Source organism: Apostichopus japonicus, chromosome 9, assembly GCF_037975245.1.
Source record: "Apostichopus japonicus isolate 1M-3 chromosome 9, ASM3797524v1, whole genome shotgun sequence".
Classification (NCBI taxonomy): domain Eukaryota; kingdom Metazoa; phylum Echinodermata; class Holothuroidea; order Aspidochirotida; family Stichopodidae; genus Apostichopus; species Apostichopus japonicus.
This window is the reverse complement of record NC_092569.1, coordinates 16,507,985-16,529,556: the sequence shown is the minus strand read 5'-3', so window position 1 is coordinate 16,529,556 and position 21,572 is coordinate 16,507,985. Positions and strand designations below refer to the sequence as shown.

Here is a 21,572-nt window from a genome sequence, read left to right as displayed (position 1 = left end):
CAAACGCACATCGCACAAATTGTACTTTATGTTCAACCAAATATGTCATGTTTTGTTTTGAAACTTAACCAGGTCTTCCAACGCCGGGTCGATGGTTCTGTAGAGTTTTACAGAGACTGGGAAGAATACCGAGATGGCTTTGGTTTCCTAAATACGGAATTTTGGCTTGGCAACGATAAAATATCACTCTTAACTAACCAAAAGGATTACATGCTTCGCATTGATTTAAACAACGTGAATGGAGATCCCTATTTTGCGAAGTACGACCTGTTTAGGATCAGCGATGAAGAGACTAAGTATCGTTTAGTTGGCCTTGGAGAATACGATAGCTCCAGCACTACAGGTACGTAAATAAAAAACCTCGTGGAATTTGCTTGTCTTTATCGATACCTTATCAATGATATTTCAAAGTACTGAAGATTAGCAAGAAGTTTATTAACGCCTCTACCAAATTATACATTACTACCTTGATCCATTACCTCCCTTTCTAACATTTGTCGTCAAATTAACCCGTGTATTTAGTTTGTCAGTTCATTAGCCGATTGTAACCATTCATCAAATATGTAGCATATACGCAGACATTTTAGAAATTATCAGCTCAAAAACGATATCTACAATTACTGACTATTTTTCTTCAATTAGTACACTGTTTGTAATCAAATCGGAAGAAAGCTGGTCAGGTAGAATTGAGTTTGGAATATATATAGATCAATACGAAATTTAAAGGTAACAAACACTAGGCATATTGGAAAATGTACCATTTGTGACATTAGGCAACGTGCAACCCACATGTATTATTACTATTATTACTGAATGTGTTCCAACAATAAAGGTAGTAAACTCTGCATAGACAGATGACAAGATATATAGTTACTTAAAGAGTCGCTATAAGATATGATTATATACCTAGAATGTTCTTCGTCAAATTCATTTCCCGTGTTATGTTTTTTTTACAGTCTGAGTGTCAACTAGGAAGTAGAGATATAGGGAAGTGGAAAGATATTCCAAAGTATGATAGGATGGGGTCCAAAAAAAAGTACTTGTATGTGTACTTCACAGCGAGTCTTGTTTTTCATAAATTTCATCCTATCACTCCCCATCACCTATGTCCTACCCTGCTCTCATATAGTCATACCAATAAAGCCCTTTATGAAAGTAAAGAAAAACACAAAACAAAACAAAATAAGAATAAAAAGGGAATAAAACAGAAGCAAAACACCTTGTTATTCTAGAAATGTAAGATATCTGTATATATATACATATATATATATATATATATATATATAAATGAAACTACCGATGACAACAGAAACACATGGTTCTAATCTTTGTCATTAAGTTTAACAGTAATTGTAAAATTTATCCATGTAATTAATCGCTGAAATTGTTAGAAACTTGGTTTAATAAATGAAGTTGAGGAAACAAGTGTGATATCATAGTTTTACTGTATACTAAACAAAGACATATCAAAAAATATTGCTTGATTTTTCCCCCTATCGCTTATAACTTACTTTGGGGGAATGCAAAGTCAATACAAATTGATCCAATAATGGCGATTTATAGAAAATTAGACATATTAATGACAGCTGTGGTATCACATCTGGATACCACAAGTACACTCTGAGGCAAATCGATGTAACTATCAACATAACATTTTAGAAAGATTCTTACATATTATATTGTATAGCTTGTTCATTATCTCCAACAAATGTATCCAGTATTTAATGAACGTGTAATCAAATAGTAAAATGAAGATTCCTGTCTACTTCATCTCGATTTTGTGTTTTCCTTTCGCAGCAAACGACAGGATGGCGAATCACAGGAACCAATCTTTTTCGACCTTCAATCGCGACAATGATCCTCGCTCTGATTATCACTTGGCCCAGCATTGTCACGGAGCGTGGTGGTACGGTAGTTATTGTTATTATTATTATTATAACTATTATTCTAACCTAAACGGATTGTACACAGCCGGCAGTACTGATTACAAGAGCATACTCTGGTATAATCTTCCAGGGAGTAGTTACAACATAAAATACGTTGAAATGAAGATACGTCCAGTGTAATACATCGACCATAAGCAGCAACTAGGATGATCACCAACAATTGTATCATCGTCATTTACTCTAGACAATAATTGAATAACCGACTATTGCCATAACAACATATCTTTATGACTTTTATAACATTGAATGAGGAATATTAAAAGAAGATGAATACAAACATTTCCAGACTCGTCCATCTTGAGTTTTGTTTTTCATTGTGAAACCATTGTGGTTTTATCGAGCGTTTTTTTATGCAAATTGTATTTTTTTTTTACTAAAATGAGATCGACAGTAATCGAGAATAACGCCCAATATATAAGCTACACAAAAAAAACCCCGTTATCCACAATGACTCCAGTTTACAGGTTTTGCCTCTTAGCAATCTTCCACTCCTCCACCCCTATCTACCGTTCAAGAAAAATAATATTCACCTGACCGCAGCCCTGCACGACCTTACTTATTGGTCCCACCCCCCCTCCCCTACCCTCGACCTTAGCCACTACGGCCCAGTACAGTCAAAAAATGTGTGGGACCCGTCCTGTAACCATGCACAAAATTCGAGTTACTTGTTTGGAGTCAGCGATAGAATGTATCGATAGATCTAATTTCCGTGAAGTGCACAATTACTCACAAACAATACATTTACATACATGCCAGGAATATTTGCTTACTTTCTCATGTAGTCCTATATATGAAACGAATTATCATTAAAAATTAATCGACTAGATATGGCAGTCCAACATTCTTTCATGTACTCGCCAATTTTCAACGTAATCCTCAACGTATACACGAACAAATCTTTTAAGTTAATACATTGTTCTCTCATCGTATGAACTTATTAAAATATTCCATTCTAAAGTATTCAATTCGTCCCCATACATAATAGTGGTATAAATGATCACAGGCAAGAAGACAAGAGGATGTTGTTATGTTTGAATTGAAACAACATGTAAAGTTGAATAAGAAAGCAAAATGCTTTTATGACTTGTTGAACTTAAAATATGTACCATGAGTTGCAAACATCTCATTCACCAACTTGTATCACTAAAGAGGATGAATACTTATTTAAATATACTTTCTTGTCTTTAAAACAACGTGTAAGATCCTTCGACGAGCACCGACTCTTGAATTTGCTCAGTAAACATAAGAAAAAGCTAAGAAAAATGTCATGTTTACCTCATTAATACACAAAACAGCAAATGCACAATTTAAGCGCTGTCGTGAATGCTCATTTACAGAGACTCAAATGAGTATCGATGATTCTTTCGTTTTTCTTAATTACATTTGCATCGCCATGAGGTTTTTCATTGTTTGGGAAGATCGCCCTCTACAAAATCGTGGCTTCAGGTGTCCCACCACAATAATCCTTCCATTGATCTTTCATTGTTAATTGAATCCTCTTTGTCCGGCAATTACCAGGTACTCTCAGATATCTCGTTTAGATACAACATTGTTGACAGCGATTGACTATAGTGTCGTTGGTTACCAAGTGAGTATGGGTGGTACCTACATACCACACGAGAATTATAAATACCCGGATGATCCGGATATGTTGGATGTCGTCGCCAACGATTACGTTCCATTCATATATATGTACAATGGTGCCTTGATCTATCTCGTGGGAGATTATTATGCAATAACGAACACGCTAAGTAACCTATTTGACTCTGAAGAGTTTCAAATTCATGGAATTGATTCCGATACCTTATACAATGATTTGAACTCAAAATCCGATCTTGATCTATAAGATATGTGCACATCTCGGTACAACCATGGGGATAAAGTTACTAATAACCAATAACAAAAGGTCATAAAGATTTGTAAAAGTGTGGATTTACATAGTTACGATAGAATTGGAGAAGATAAAGGTAATGGAACTTTCACATGTGGTGCCACACTGTAGCTTATGCAGAGGTTTTCCCACAGTGGACGAATTTTACGGTAGACATTACGGTAGATCATTTCATGTGATTAATGTATACTTTCAAAAATGTATTGGCGGCTAAATTACCAACTTATAAGAGTGGAATCTCTAATATTAACTTATAACTTTCATTTGGTCAAAACAGTCAGAAGATGTAGTGTAGTCTTAGTTTTGCAACGGACACTTGATCAGTTTGTACTGTTCATAAGAGGCAACCATTACTCAGTATAAACTGAAGTATATTATAACACCGTAACACATGTTAAACTTGTCAGCAGATGCTACTGTGTAAAACTTACTAACTGACGTTAAAAAGATGGTTCAACATGCAGATTTTAAGCGTTTTGCAGTTAAGTGTCACTTACTGTTAAAATGTTGACGAAATGTTTGGCGAAACCTTTAAATTAGTCTGGCTATCCAGTCAATCATTATGTATAGGATCGTGTGTTTGGTATTTTCTATTTTTAAGTCCTCAGTACCAGCTAGTCATAAATGTGACACATGTTAAGAAAAGATAACACACATCAGTTTTAACTGATGAACGGATACTCACCTTAACCAGTTTTAACCGATAAAGCAATCAGAATCGAGCCAAGAAAAATACTTCAAGAGGCAACCATTACTCAGTATAAACTGAAGTATATTATAACACCGTAACACATGTTAGACTTGTCAGCAGATGCTACTGTGTAAAACTTACTAACTGACGTTTTAAAGATGGTTCAACATGCAGATTTTAAGCGTTTTGCAGTTAAGTGTCACTTACTGTTAAAATGTTGACGAAATTTTTGGCGAAACCTTTAAATTAGTCTGGCTATCCAGTCAATCATTATGTATAGGATCGTGTGTTTGGTATTTTCTATTTTTAAGTCCTCAGTACCAGCTAGTCATAAATGTGACACATGTTAAGAAAAGATAACACACATCAGTTTTAACTGATGAACGGATACTCACCTTAACCAGTTTTAACCGATAAAGCAATCAGAATCGAGCCAAGAAAAATACTTCAAGAGGCAACCATTACTCAGTATAAACTGAAGTATATTATAACACCGTAACACATGTTAGACTTGTCAGCAGATGCTACTGTGTAAAACTTACTAACTGACGTTTTAAAGATGGTTCAACATGCAGATTTTAAGCGTTTTGCAGTTAAGTGTCACTTACTGTTAAAATGTTGACGAAATGTTTGGCGAAACCTTTAAATTAGTCTGGCTATCCAGTCAATCATTATGTATAGGATCGTGTGTTTGGTATTTTCTATTTTTAAGTCCTCAGTACCAGCTAGTCATAAATGTGACACATGTTAAGAAAAGATAACACACATCAGTTTTAACTGATGAACGGATACTCACCTTAACCAGTTTTAACCGATAAAGCAATCAGAATCGAGCCAAGAAAAATACTTCAAGTAAATTTCACTATCGTTAAAAGATCGCTTTGGGCAGAATCTAATTCGTAATACCTTAAACACCGGGAGAAAAGAGTGCTCACGATGTTCCCATAGTTGTTCCGGTTTTCAAAATATTTGCTTTTAATGGAACAGTACATTGTTTGGAATGCGCCTTTTCATGGTAAATTGTAACTGTTACAGCATCTTTTTATAAATGACAACTACTAAACCAACATATGTTCTTTCTAACCTCATATAAACTGCAGCGTATCCGTAAATGATATATGCATGATTTGTGGACAAAAAAAAAAGATACACCGTAAACTAGTTATATATGAGAGCCCTTAACATTGTAACGGTTAGTTTTTCTATTGTGTTTTATGTTGCATCTGAGCAACTGACATAATGGTCTGCATGCTTGACTGAGTAGTAGATACATTTTAATTTATAAACCTAGATGTTTGAAAGGGCTCTTTCTCATACCAAACAAAAGGCTAAGAAACAATGTTCGAAGTGGGTGATTCTATTAGCGGTATAATGTTACAGTTCAGATTAAGATGGTTCTTCAGCATGTCCGTGATAAAAGTTAAAAACAAAGGCTTAACACACTGACGATAATGTGTCGTTCTTGAATTATTTGGTTTCCTATATTTTGAATTCGAAAGTGCGCCCGCTTATTTCATGCGCACTTAACATACGTAGTATACATATATAACATGTACGATAATCCAAACATACAATTATGGACGAGGGAGCGAGTAGAGGTGGGAACGAGTGAACAAGGGAGCATACAAATTCATTTTTCCCCATCAGGCTGGCGAAAAGAAACTTGGTACGGATGAGTTTCTTATAGATGAAAAAAATATGTTACAAGCCTAAAGGATAGCTTCATTACTAATTTGAAATATATATAGACTTGTCAAACTCCTAGGATAATCAAGGGGTAAATGAGATTACTGATAAAAGAAAAATAGTTTCAAAGCATTTTAATAAAACTTGCCAGCAACTGTAACCGTTATCGATATATTAAAAGCTGAAATTGGTAGTAACTTGGTATAATAACTAAACATGGTGCAAACAGATGTGATGTCGTAGTTGTACTGTACACTAAACAAAAAATAGTTGCTAGATTTTTATCTTATTGTTCAGACCTGTACCTTGAGGGAATTAAAAGTTAATATAAATCTTTTCCCAAAATTGTAATTACATTATATTAACAAATCATATTTTTCAAAGGCATCTATGATATTACATCTGATCACCACAAGTACATTTTGGCACAAACCGTTGAACCTATCAGCATGATATTTTACAAAGATACTTACAGAAGATATTGTGGAGCTTGTAAACCTCCATCAAATGTAGCCAGCAGTCCTGAAAATGCATGTACTATTTAATACGTAGAAAATAAGTCAAAGGTGTAAATAAATAATATAATGAAGATCCCTGTCTACTTCATCTCGTATTTGTGTTTTCCTTTCGCAGCATACGACAGGGTGGCGAATCACAGAAACCAGACATTTACGACGTTCAATCGCGACAATGATCGTCACTCTAGTTATAACTTGGCCCAGCATTGTCACGGAGCGTGGTGGTACGGTACTTATTGTTATTATTATTATAATAACCTGAACGGACTGTACACATCCGGCAGTACTACTTACAAGAGCATCTTCTGGTATAATCTTCCAGGGAGTAGTTACAACATAAAATACGCAGAAATGAAGATACGTCCAGTGTAATACATCGACCGTACACAGCAACTAGAATGATCACTAAACATTGTATCATCGTCATATACTCTAGACTTGTGAAATATTGGACTATTAACTTAACAAAAAATCTCTTTGATTTCAACATTGAATGATGAATATTACAGGAAGATGAATATATTTCCAGACTCATCCATCTTGAGTTTTTTTTTTTTCATGTGAAATATGAACCCTTTATGTTGTATTTATCAAGTGACGCTGTTGCTTTCTTTTTTTCTAGAGTGTTTTATTTGTATTATTATTATTCTGAGTTGTAAATTTATTGGTAAGAAATATAATTTCTTTATTAAAATGTCAGCTTTTTTATATTTACAAAGGGCTGAACATGAAATTCTTGTAAACCTATTGGTATCGAGGTAGTACATACGCCGTTGAAAATGTTCGATCAAAAGTGATCTCAAATATTGGGTAATAACATCAGTCTGTAATTGTGTTTGTCACAATGTAAACCTTACCTTGAAGTTCACCGCATATTGACTTCCACAGTAATCGAGAATGCCGCGGAATTTTGTCCAATATGTAAGACACAAGAAAATATTATTCATATTGAGATTCATTGTACAGGTGTTGCCTCTAAGCAATCCTCCACTCACCTACCCCGCCCCCCCCCCCCCTCATCACATCTACCGTCCAAGAATAATGTTATTAACAGTCGCCTATAAGAATCATAATGGTATATTTAGCTGTGTCCTGCATCATTGAACTAGACACTTATTCTTTTAGGAAACCATGATGTAAGGTATGATGGTCGTATTAACATACACAATCGTCCGCTCAAGTATATATTAGAAGTACCCAAAAGCTACATCGAGACAAATAAATTACCAACTGAGGAATAGTTTAATATATATAATTTTGTTGATGGCTTTCTTAGATGTTGTAGTGCATTCAAGTCTCAATACGTGTTTGCTGATGAACTTCGGAAAACAAACTTCCGAACGGAAGTAGATTCAATGTTTCGTATTCTGAATGCACACCGACCAGGTGGGTTTTATAAAAAAAGCTGTCGCAATAAAAATAAAAAAAATGTATTTTCTGTTGACCTTATGGTTTACCGTAAAATCACTGCGACCGCCTATGTCAGCATGTTAGTTACACAAATGTAAACAAATATTCTACACATGCGGCACGATCAATATTTTAACGCAGTCCTATACGCGTGTCATCCACTTTTTACAATTCAACTGAGGAAACGTCTAAAAACACTTGTATATTCATTGCAATGGGAGGAAATGACACAATTCCACCAGCTACATCGATAAGACCGAGAGAAAGAAACAAGAGAATGGACCTAAGACAGGATAGTCACGAAAGTAAAGTAAGCCTATAGGCCTAACGGTCGTAAACAGAAACAAAAATTATTGGCGCATGATATGTTGGGCGGGGCTTGCAAATTTTGATTGAAGTTTGTAGTATCTACGGACTCGTTCATAAATCTGGCGAATTTTATTCACCTCAACATTTTAACGTCAGATAACTCAAGAAATATAAATAATATTGATATGAAAATTTCATAGAACGGTGTCATTTTTACTGAACTTTTTGTGCAGTAAACTGGAAAGGTCGAAGCTTAAATTTGACAAACACGTACATAGACTTTAATCGAGTCAGTTATACAGCGACCTCAACCAGCTATCTTGAAGTATGATGTCTAAAAACAAAAGTTTCATATCGATATGGTATACGCCTATAAAAATGGCGAATAATTATCAACATTATCTGCTTTGGTTACAAACTGCTAGTTAGCGATACATGTAGATCACAAGATTGCTCACAATTAATACATATATGATTATGACGATATTACTTTGCAGATCTAGCTTAAAATGACAGTTTATAATAAGTTTTTTTTTGGTTAAGGAGAAGATGCAATGCCAAAATTTAAACATTTCTTTTATCCACGAAAAAATAGCAACTTTGAGCACAATTTTTGTTCAGCTATGTGCTTTTCCTTTTTTCATATAGTACGGTTTATGTATTAATGTTAAGACAAACAGTGTACACAAAAACAAAGGATGAGGAATGTCCAATATGTATTTATTGTTATTACTTACTAAAACCTGTCTGAATAAAGAGAAAAGAAAAATATTCCTCTGCGACTGAATTATTATTATCAATATTTAGAATTTTACTGAATACATACATAGCCAACCAAAACACACCCTGCTAATGTTATTGGAATAATTCAGCACTGATAACATTTAAAGGTACCTTCAAAGACATTAAATTGGTTTTTCTCAAACAGAGAACGACTGCATATAAATTTAAAACTTCTAACTCCTAAATGGGCTTGATCTGTTGATCTGTATAATTCTTGTTGGCTAGTATATCATTTTACAGGGGAGGATTTCCTTAATCTTTCCTGTTGACGTAATATTTCTTCTCTTTCTATGCAGTACTACACACGTCTTCTATAACCACTGAATGCTCAGACCACGTGTATGTATGTCTTTGTGACAGGCAACAATTGATAAAAAGTTCCGTCATTCTCATCGGTCATATAGGAGAATCGCCGACACAAGTCGATATCACGATTACACTATTAAAAAGATGGAAAGACAGTCAGTGTCGGCCTTAACTTCAAGGCAACTGTTTAGTAAGACCAACTGAAATAAATTAATGGAACCATTTGATCACTGCTGTCATATTGTCTTAGATGTTCAGAGGTTTACTGTACACATACTGTAGAATGTATGATATGATTGATGTCGTCCTACGTCATAAATTCCATTCATTACAACAACTCCCTTCCATTGCCTTTGTAACATGTTGGTAGTAAGGGTAACTTCACAAAGATACAGTACTATAAAATCACAAATCATTCTCCTTGTATAAACTAACCTTGATGGGGGGCAATACTGCCTGATTTACTCTTCACATACTTTTAGTATATATATATTTACGCCAACAATAATGACCTTTATCATGTTAATCCTTTACGACTTCATGGAATGAAAAAAAAAAAATTCCCGGCCATTATCCCCTTATCCGCCCTTTTCTTCCATATTGGAGGAGAGGGAAGCAGATAATCAGCTGTTTACGACATCATACATGCACCTAAGAGAGTTCCTGAAAATGCGTTGCCAACTTAAACATTATTTACATAGCTAATTTTTACACAACTTGTAGGACTTTAGGATATTTATCAAAAAGTGTAAAACACCTTCAGAATTCATGTAAATGTAAAATACTTAACCAATTTTGAAGATTAGATGCATACGTACGCTAAATGTCGTTTATAAATAAATTTGCGTAAATTGGTATTTTGCAAGATGACTGTCAACACAGACGCACAGTGATTGTCATTGTCTGCTTTCGAATTTTAAACTACCGCTCAATCAATTTCTTCTGGAATTACTATTTTTTTTTTTGTCGCATCTTATGTCGGGGTGATGGAGTCAGTTCTACGCAATAGTCATCTGGGGTAATGTGTGCCTCAGTCATGTTGAATTGCTCGAATGAACGATACTTTTCATCGACGAAGTGATGATCGCAGTCAGAGTATGTCGAGTAGTGTTACTAATGACTAAGTTATATAGTAACTATACTTGTTACTCCAACTACGATTGTGGACATTGGACGATACACTGTTTAGGCCTAGGCTACATGTCGTCTGAATACATTACTCAAAATCGAACGCAGGATGGCTACATGATGACTAAGTTATTTTTCTTTAGATTTCTGGATAATAAAGTCCAGTTCAACCGTTGTAATAATTTAAAAATTAATGATAGTTTACTAGTTTCAGCAGGGAGTTGTTATGGAAATAATCACTTCCTGTTTTCAGCATATACCGTACGCGAGCGTGGTTTTGTGTGGTGTGGTTCTACGAGAGAATCTGCATAGCGGCAAGTCCAACTCTGCCGAGGTGCATGTGTGATGTCATGCAAACGTTGCATCCTGGGTATTTTCACAAAAACATGGCAACTTGCAGAGAGCTTGGGTGGGATTTCAAAAAAAAAACTCGTGTTTCCTAGATATGGATGGTTTGATACTGTTAAACGGTATCCAAAAGTTTGATTGTAGATATATATTTGGATATTTGGCACTGCTTAACATCATTTAACTGTTGATGGTAAGCTACATGAGACGAAGTTCAGTTAATTGAAAGTAGTACGTTAGGATTCAAACTTACGGAGGTACTTATAGGTGAAAGGTTAATAAGCTGAGTGTAATATATATAATGCGATATAATTTGTGTTATCGAAAGAAATATTTTGAGTTGGTTTGAGATTGTATATGAATATAATATAACTAATGTGACCATTAAAGCAACATTGCATTACGTCTATACAATTAAAGCTATCAAAATGGACTAATAGTTATTGTCATCATTTTTACTCTTTAAGGGACAACAGAAAAACTGTTAGCTTATGTTTTTATTTACGTGATCATGCAGGTTATAACAAATAGTATAAATGTAAATGGTTAATCAGCTCTTCGGTGACACGTGTTAACAACCACGTCATAGTACACAGGGTAAGCTCAGAAAGTGGTTGAACTGGTTCGCTGCCAGAAAGTTTACTTCATTCCTTCTTGAGATTTGTGATCGTTAAGACCAAACCAAATCGTCAAGATGCAGTTCATCCTAACATTTTGTGTTTTGGGACTCTTCTCTCAACTTCCAGCTTTTCAGGCAGAAACCGTAAGTTTCTTTTATCTTTTATCAAATTCAAGTTGAAGTTGAATATTTAATTGTGATCAATGATTTTCTAACTCAATAATTTTTAAACTTAATATGATTTTTCATTTTCTCTTTACCATGGTGTTTGAGTTTATTGTCGGGGTTCAATTGATGTATTTGTCTGTTTGTAAAATATTGATATTTTGTACTTATTTAAAAAAAATAGAGTGCTCATTGTGAACTACCTAATGCACGGAATAAAACATAAGAAATTTGATTACACCATATCATAAATAGAGATAGGTTTGAAAAGTGGTTCACATATTAGTTATTTTCTTAAAACAACGATAAGAATTCCTTTTGTTAACGAATACAATAAGCAATTTAAAATTGACAATGACTTGCCGATATATCGTGGAAACGATAACGTTTCAAACGAGTATTTAATTATATCGTCCAACATGGCAAATAAACTATAACAATTATCGATAACAAAAAAAAACATGAAAATAATTATCATATGTAAGGATATAACTGTGGATTCCTTAACAAAGATTTAAATTTTTCCTTAAGCCATCTTTAAATTGCTTCCAAGCTGGTGCATCATTCCTATAGTATAAATATAGTTCCAACATCCATTTTCGGCAATTTAAATATATATTTAAAAAATACATGATGGAAGGTGACTTGCTAGATACATGGTACAGTGCAATACCAATAACTTAATGCCTTGAAACAATATTAGGAACTATTTGAAGCAATCGATAAAACGTAACACTATCTAATTATCGGATTAGGTAAGTTAGATTAAATGGTTAAATGATGTCTTACATAAAAATTATACTCATAAATCATAACAACTTAAGTTGCGGGAAATATTCAAACGATTATCCTCTATATCAAGAAAATAAGATCCAATAATTTCAAAAGTCAAATATATATTCCATTAGTTACATTTAAGACTAAAGCACATCAAAAGCAGACAAAAAATATATAGTTGTTTTGACTTGTTGAAGTCTATAAGTAAACAAAGCAACTATTTTGGCATATGTTAATAGCTACTAAATATAACTGTTATTCTAGAAATGTATTTATTCTATTGCGAGACTCATTGTTAATATCAATCGACATTGTCGTTTGTTCTTTCCTGTGTTTTGAGCGCGTTCCTTCCTTGACATCTCATCAAGGAAATCGTTATAGAATTTCTTTTTATAGCAGTAAAACAAGTTGAAAAGAAAACTTCTCGATTTAATTTCATCAAGTTTACCCACATGAACTTCGGATATGTCTGGCCAAAGTCCCCCGTATTACTACAATGTATATCAAACAATTTTATTCTGGAGACTGAGTAAAATATCATGTTTCATGTCACCGTTGTGTCGTGTTTAATAATAGCGGTCTTTAAATTATCTCTCAAATAAATATTATTTTCCCATTCATTGGATATATATCATATATTCTGTTGGAAGAAATTTTGTAGCGAATATTACGTACGTGTTATGATAATGTTCCTTTTCCCAGTAAGCAGTTCTAAACCTTTAATTGCTGATATTCTTGGATGGGCATTTTCCATTTTTGCGCCAAGAAATATATAAATTAGACAAATGTGTTTTCAGTTATACCTTTCAAAATAGCAAGCAACCTGATTAACAATCGATGGAGAAATCAAAATAGTTAAAAACCTGATACTTAAATGACAGTCTACTACTTACTTAGGAAAGCAATAAATTATTAATTTTAACAAATGTTAACGCTCTTGACACTTTGCTGCCGAATCTAGTCTTTCAATATTATAGCACAAAGATAGTTTAAACATTCATATTTGACATTTCATCTGAACGAAGGTGAACTATAAGATGTAGAGTACTCTACAGAAACTCAGAGCAATCCATCAAATTTAATACGTCTTTATATTCATATTAATATCTTGTGGAATGATGCCTTAAAATCATAAGTTATACTCATAAATCACAAACACTTGATTTAAATCTTGAATCGATTATCCTCGATGTGAATCCAAGTACCAGTAAATATATATTAAATAATAACTTTATATTACTTTCGTCATATATTTCATTAATTAAACTTACCATAAACACATCCCAATATGCCAAGGAGAGAATGACGTTGCTTCGGCTTGTTTAACTCTGTAAATAAACCAAACAACAAAATTAAACAAAATTGTAAATATATAATCGGGACACGCACTACTGAAATGTATTTATTTTACCTAGAAACTCATTTTTTACATAAAAAGAAAGAATACATTGTTCTCTCCCGTGTTCTTAGAGCATGTTTTCCTTGGCATGACATCGACGACATAGCGATGGAATATCCAGATATTTTAATAACAGTTTAAAAGATGACAAAAATCACTCATTGCCTTAATCTGATGTATTGTTGAATATAAACGTCAAAGGTACGCCGTATTACTTCAAAAGGAAAACTGAACAATTTGTTATGAATGGGACTGTTTAAAAAAGCATATCAGGGTAAAGGCTTAATAACATTGTTGCATCGTATGTAGTAATAAAGGCCTGTAAAATATCTCTCAAATAAATATGTATTTCCAGATTTATTAGATTAGATTAGGATTTGTATTAGAGATTCTAATGGAGGTACGCTGCTAGTTTATGTTAAGGAATTATTTTTATATAAAGAAGTCAAAAAAGGATTTATCTTTGGAATCATTTGAGAAAATGGAGAAGGCAGTGAGTAATCCATTACAGTTTTTGAACAATATAGAAAGCGAATATCACACTTGATGATAAAATGATGTCTAGATCAGTGCGTTGAAGTTTTCCAATTTCTCAAACACAACATTGATTAATATGATGCATTCCATATTGCTTCTATTGTAATACATTGTATCGGTGGTATAAGTTTATGAGGGAGTTTTAATAAGTCTTATATATTATTATAAACAAAACATTATATGTGCCAAAAGGTCAAAATGGTACAACTTACTAAGCAAACAGAACCTCGAAGGAAGAAACGGCGAGAGTACCCGCCATTCGTAATACAGTTTTAGGTAAATCTCTAAACTTTCTAATAATTGCAAATTATGTTTCAAGTTGAAACTGGGCAATTCATTCAGCTTATAATAAAAAAAAATGATAAGAGAAACAAGATCACACGACAAAATGCAGAAATGCCTCAGAGATACGAAAACGACTCATTTAACTAGGATAATTCAAAACGCATTTGTATTGACATTAAACTAAATTCGTAATATTTTCATCATTCCTAAACTTCTTACTAAAAGATAATTAATTCAAGTAGGAACTGCTATAGTCGTATTTCCCTTTTACTACACAAACATGACCATTAATATGAGATATATTTATGAAAATTGTGAACGTCCATATTACTTTCTCACTTTATGTCGGGAAAATTCAAGCGGCACAGTTTTTTTTTTATAGGTTATTCAGTAAAAGGGCGGGAAACAGGACAACAATAGCGTTGAGTGTGTAACTTGTTTATTCGTCATTCTGTCATCTTAATAGTTTAAAAATATTTGTTTAAAGTTTGTCTATAAACATCCGTGCCAATAAGTAAACAACGACAACGCAGTATCGGATAGAAACACATTTTGTTTGCATTTAAATATGTCACGAAAGTTCTATATACGTTTTAAACTGAATACTTATACTGTGTTGGAATAGAGTGTTGGAATAGTGTCTCTTGAATTCCCGTAATGATTCCTACAGAGAAGATAATATATGAGTAAAAGGGAAAGATCTTAATGCGAATAATACAGAAACCTTGTCATACGAGTGAGGTCAAAGTAAATGGTGTCTATCAGTGAAATGATTAAGATGCCCTAATGGTGACATAGTTAATGATCCCTGATTTAACATCATTGGACTTTAACCAAAGATTAGCAGCAACTTAAAAATGCTTTGGAACTAAAATGATTTCTGCGGTAAGTACCCTTTAAAAACGAGTCCCTCCCGATATCGGAATGTCCTTTTAGTGACTTTGTTGACTTTTATATTTTTAATTTTCATATCTCCATGTTAGAATCTTGGACGGGAAAGTTCTGGGAGGAACAAAAGAAGCACTGGAGGTAAGAACAAGTTATCTTTCTTATTCATTTGTTTTTCAAGGAACTTTAACATGAATCTTTTACAAAAAAATTACATGTTATAAAGACGTACATTACAAGTATCAATGTAATTTTTTTTTTCAATTTGGAGGTACCCATCGATATATATATGATTCATCTAACTTAATGAATCATTTATATCATTGATTTTGAATGACAATTATTGTGATTTCTGTTTTTTTTAACATACATTTGTTTTATTTGCTGTTATACTTCCGTTTCTTGATGAGGTAATAATAACTTTGCACCAATACCAGCATCACCGACTGATTAAAATTTTTCAAAATGCTTTCCTAACATAAAGATGTACTGACGGATTTTTTAATTTGGTTACAAAAAAAAACACTGTAAAACGAAAATTAACCCGCTTTTAAAGATGGCTGGAAACAACCTATAATTAGAAAATCTGAGAGCCTTTTAACATTTTTCGCGGTGGTCTAAAGGAGGCCAACATTTGTCGATTAATCTTAAAGAAACATAGCTACTATTAGTTTACTTAATTTGTAATTAAAATGTAACTTAATTTACATTTTTAAGTTGGGTTACATGCCTTTAGGAAACTATTATTATAGAGATACCAATCGGTGAATAAATACATATATAGTATTCATCTCACTTAATATTCAGAGCCGTTATCAAAATAATATCATCGAAAACAGTTTTACAGAAACTTCATCGAATAGTCATATTAATGATATTGTTTGACAGTTATGGTGATTTCTGCTTTTGGGGTCTTCACATATTTTTGGTTAATATGCGTTGTTACTTACGTTTCTTAATGTGGTAATTATATATGAACCCTACCCTAAGTCATAATTATATCTTCACTGAAAGGCGTACTCTGGGTTTTGTAATTTGGTGAAAAAAAACTAAAATATCTAAAAATCGAAAGCAACACGCTTTTACACTGGCTGAAAAGTTAAGAAACATACTGGAAGCCTTTTAATAATTATCGCGGTGGTGAAAAGGAGGCCAAACTTTTGTCGTTGTAAATTAAATAGACATAGTTACCATAATTATCAGGATTCTTTTTTTTGCGGTGGGAGGGGGAGGGGGGGTGGGGTGTATTCTGTTACTTCATTTAAGATTTTTTCTGTGTATTTGTTGTTCTTTTACGAATTTACAATGTTTACTTCAATGTTGTTCTTCCAAGCAAGAAGCAGTATGGAAGGTTTGTGTTCATTATTTTGGAAAACAGTTTTTGTTTGTTTTTGAAAACCGTAATTTTCAATTTTATCGATAGACCGGTAAAACGGGACATCGAGTTTGGTAGTTCACAATAAAATTTATCGCATTCATTTCTTACAAGTTTTTCTCTTTCATTCCTTCAGACTCCTCCTACTTTTTTTACCAAGAGCCAGAATATCCTCGAGATTGTAAAGAAGTTTACGACCAATGTGAAGGGAGTTCCACTGAATCTGGAATTTATCTGATTAAGCCAGATGGAGCCAATGAACCTTTTCAAGTTTACTGTAATAACTCAATTGACGGAGGAGGTTGGACGGTAAGAACATAACATAATATTACCCTTAATTAATTTCTAATTAGCGTGCTTCCTGAAGTATGTTGATATTTTATAATATATTGGTTCAGTACAAAGCGATTCCTTTATACAGATTATGTGTGTTACATGTGCTGATTCGTTCGACAAGGCATGCATTCTTTATTCATATCTTTTTCAGTTTGATTTAATTCTCAAGAAAACATTACTTAGTGTCGAATTTATCGTCTAAGATATATATTTCTAATAACGCTTAATTATAACTTCCAGAGTAACCATTAATATTCCTAAGTATGATTGTTTCCTCTTGTAGCGAGACAGTTTTTCGAAACCTCAAAATGTTTCTAAAGCCATATACTGTTCGCAATATGGGCATAAATTATATGATACCAAATGTTATCCATCAGAAAAAGAAGAATCTAAATGGTGTACAGGTTACAGTATCTGTTCAACGTAAGGCGAACCATTAAACACTAACCGCACTGATACATCAAACCCGTACATCTTACAAATGGTTCATTATGTTCAAACCAAATATGCCATGTTTTTGTTTTGCAACTAAACCAGGTCTTCCAACGCCGGGTCGATGGTTCCGTAGAATTTCACAGAGCCTGGGATGAGTACCGAGATGGCTTTGGTTTCCTAAATAGGGAATTTTGGCTTGGCAACGATAAAATATCACTCTTAACTAACCAAAAGGATTACATGCTTCGCATTGATTTAAACAACGTGAATGGAGATCCCTACTTTGCGAAGTACGACCTGTTTAGGATCAGCGATGAAGAGACTAAATATCGTTTAGTTGGCCTTGGAGACTACGATAGCTCCAGCACTACAGGTACGGATATATATAACCTCGTGGATTTTGCTTGTCATTATCGATACCTTAATGAAAGATATCTCAAAGTACTGAAGATTAGCAAGGAAATTATGAACGCGTCTACCAAATTATGCATAACTACCTTGATCCATTACCTCCCTTTCTAACATTTGTTGTCAAATTAACCCGTGTAATTAGTTTGTCAGCTCATTAGCCGATTGTAACCATTCATCAAATATGTAGCATATACGCAGATATTTTAGAAATTATCAGCTCAAAAACGATATCTACAATTACTGACTATTTTTCTTCAATAAGTACACTGTTTGTAATCAAATCGGAAGAAAGCTGGTCAGGTAGAATTGTGTTTGGAATAAATGATGAATCCGCTCGGTAAATGATCTCAGGTTGAGAGATATACCTTAAATGAACTCAGGTTGAAACACATATATCTACAGTGACAGAATGGTTTGTAATTTACAACAACAAACCTATTCCAATTTCTTTGTCATCTACCCATCATCCTATAATTTTTCTTCATCTTTTCTAATAATCAAAAAGACCTCACCTCCGTCCAACTGGAAACATAACGAAAAGAGAATAAAAACAATAAATTAGTAATCTTTATAGACTGAAACAATAATCCAATAATTTGGTAAATAAAACCATTGATGAAAAATTAATTTCTTCACAATAATTACTGGTTAATTTGTTTTTACGATTCCCATATACCGGTACCATTGTCGGATCAGTGATATATTACTTGAAATAGACATAATGTGTATCATGAAGTACAAAGGAATCAATAAGATGTGATGTAAAAATTGGATACTTGACAACAAACCGGTTTAAATTAAGCCATTTGTCCAGTTTTTATTGTATTTATTGTATTAATTGACGTTGGAAAAGGGTTCCAGTGTTATCCTAAAGAGATGGTCACTTTGCAGTAAAATGTACCCTGGTGTACTAATAATGTTGGCAAAAAGCACAGAAATATAATAAAGCAAATCCATATTTAATTCAAGTTTTCATCTAAGGCACTAATAATTCCTTCAAGTGGTGTAAACAACATTTTCTCGGAAATTAATACAATTTATAGGAAATGTTTGATCAATATAATAGTGTTTCATTAATCTTTCATAAATTATTCTATGAAACTTCTCTTAATTTATGCCGTATGGAAACAACTTAATATTGTTGTAAATATAATCATGCATTTTATCTCCATCTCGTCTTTCCTTTTCACAGTGAATGATAGAATGGCATACCACAGGAACATGTCCTTTACGACATTCGACAGTGACAACGACCTTCACAGTAGTTTAAACCTGGCCCAGTATTATCATGGAGCGTGGTGGCACAAGTCTTATTATTATATCAGTTTAAACGGACTTTACTCAGCGGGAAGTACTAATTACAAAAGCATCTACTGGTATAGTCTTCCAGGAAGTTATTATCACATAAAATACGCAGAAATGAAGATACGTCCAGTGTAATACATCAGCCGCAGACAGCAACATCAATCAATGAGTGCTTTTTGGGAAATGAACTTACAACTTTCGAACACAATGAACGAACAATTTGTCTTGACGAATATATTTAAAATATAAATATTACTCTTTGTGAAAACCGATAACTGCTTTCTGATGATATTTGTGAATGACGAATACTGACGAAGAATAAATTTCAAGTAATTATCCATCCTGAGAGTAAATCCTTTGTCATGTGTGTATTGAATGTTTAAACAGCAGTAAGCTGATGATGATGATAATAATGTTAGCACCTTTAATTGAAAGCAGTTTTTTATCCCACCCCCCCTCCCCCTCATTCATAGAAATATAAAGTCACGTTGATAAACCTGTGAACATATTCATGATCTCTTTAAGGTTATTGTCAATATAACTGTTAACACAGTACTTAACAGTTAGTCGTAGCAAACCCTTTACCATATCAAGTGTTATTATAAATAGATAGATAAACATCCACCAGATTATTAATACATTTGGCAAAAACTGCATCGAAATGAAGATATCATTCAATATTAGATACAAAATCTTGTCTATTTTTGCTTGTTTCTAGATTATTGTATTTTAGCGTACATTAACGAATCGAACATAATTGAGGAAATTGTGTCGATTCATAGGGTTTAATGAACACGCTTTCGGCTTCTTCGAGGCTACACATTTTCATTTGAGAATAGAAAAATTACGTGCCATGTATAGGCAACGTGCTAGTTACCAGTACAAGTGTATAGTGTTATATATTAAAATAGTAGTTTAACAATTAGTATGTGTGTAAGACAAAAGTGAAATTATTTGAAGTAGACCCAGCTATTTCGGAGTTTCAAGTCACAAGAAGAGCAGAAATATCACATGTTAAAACCTTTGAAAGATGCTGGACTTACATTGAAGTTTGGTGAGCGTTTAGCTAGGGGGAACTTATAGCACACTTGTTCCTTTTGAGGTAAGAGCGTACTTTATAATCCTCACTCACAGAGATCATGCACCTCCCCCCCCCCCCACCTCTCTGCCTATATGGCCAGTCGGGGTGAATGGATCATTCGGGATACTTGCCTCATTCAGTTGGAGAAGAATTGAGCTACTTCTATACCGCTGGACACCCACCTTTTTTTTCAAAATCACACGAAATATTTGTTAGTAGAAGTTGAATTTAGCACTACTTGTATTTATTTATTGTCTAAATGTGTATCAGAATAATAAACCCTTCGGCGTCTAAATTGTTCATTTTTTATTAGCTTAGAATACTTATGAATCGGATTAAATTATGAATATCCGTGGCTTAGAAAACTTACAAATAGGATTAAACTATGATTATCTGTAGCTTACAATAATTACGAGTATGCATAAACTATGACTACATGTGGCTTAATATACTTATGAAGAGGATTAAACAATAAATATCTTTGGCTTAGAATACTTACGAATAGGATGAACTATGAATATCGGTAGCTTAGAATACTTACAAATAGGATTAATACATGTAGCCTAGAATACTTACGAATAGGAAAGAACTATGAAAACCTGTGGCATAGGATACTAAATAATTGGATTAAACTATGAATATCAGTGGCTTAGAATACTAACGAATGGGATTAGTCTATGAATATCTATAGCTTAGAATACTTACGAATCAGATTTAACTATGAATATTTGTGCTTTAGAATACGAACGATTAAGAATAAAATATGATTATCTGTAACTTAGAATACTAACGAATAAGATTCATCTATGAAAATCTGTAGCGTAGAATACTTACAAATAGAATAAAACTATGAATATCTGTGGCTAAGAATACCTACGAATCTGATTAAACTATATATATATATGTTTCTTAGAATACTTACAAATATGACTGAACTATGTAT

The 21,572-nt window shown here is 33.3% G+C and overlaps 2 protein-coding genes across 3 annotated transcripts in view; both read left to right on the top strand.

Annotated features, from left to right (window-relative positions):
- The window catches only part of LOC139972992 (fibrinogen-like protein A), a 93,682-nt gene that overhangs the window by 16,550 nt on the left and 55,560 nt on the right, over window positions 1-21,572 (top strand). Inside the window, exon 1 of one of the 2 annotated variants that reach the window (XM_071979335.1) lies at window positions 11,705-11,779. The exons of the other annotated variant lie outside the window; for it this stretch is intronic. Coding sequence (XP_071835436.1) covers window positions 11,711-11,779 — 69 coding nt within the window. The 5' untranslated portion in view covers window positions 11,705-11,710. Of the gene's footprint in view, window positions 1-11,704; window positions 11,780-21,572 lie in introns of those variants that run through there. 2 annotated transcript variants of the gene reach the window in all.
- Window positions 14,458-19,892, top strand: LOC139973770 (fibrinogen-like protein A). Its single transcript, XM_071980633.1, has 5 exons — window positions 14,458-14,469; window positions 15,782-15,827; window positions 17,198-17,370; window positions 17,935-18,205; window positions 19,436-19,892. The coding sequence occupies exons 1-5, from the start codon at window positions 14,458-14,460 to the stop codon at window positions 19,681-19,683; spliced, it is 750 nt and encodes a 249-aa protein (XP_071836734.1). The 3' UTR covers window positions 19,684-19,892.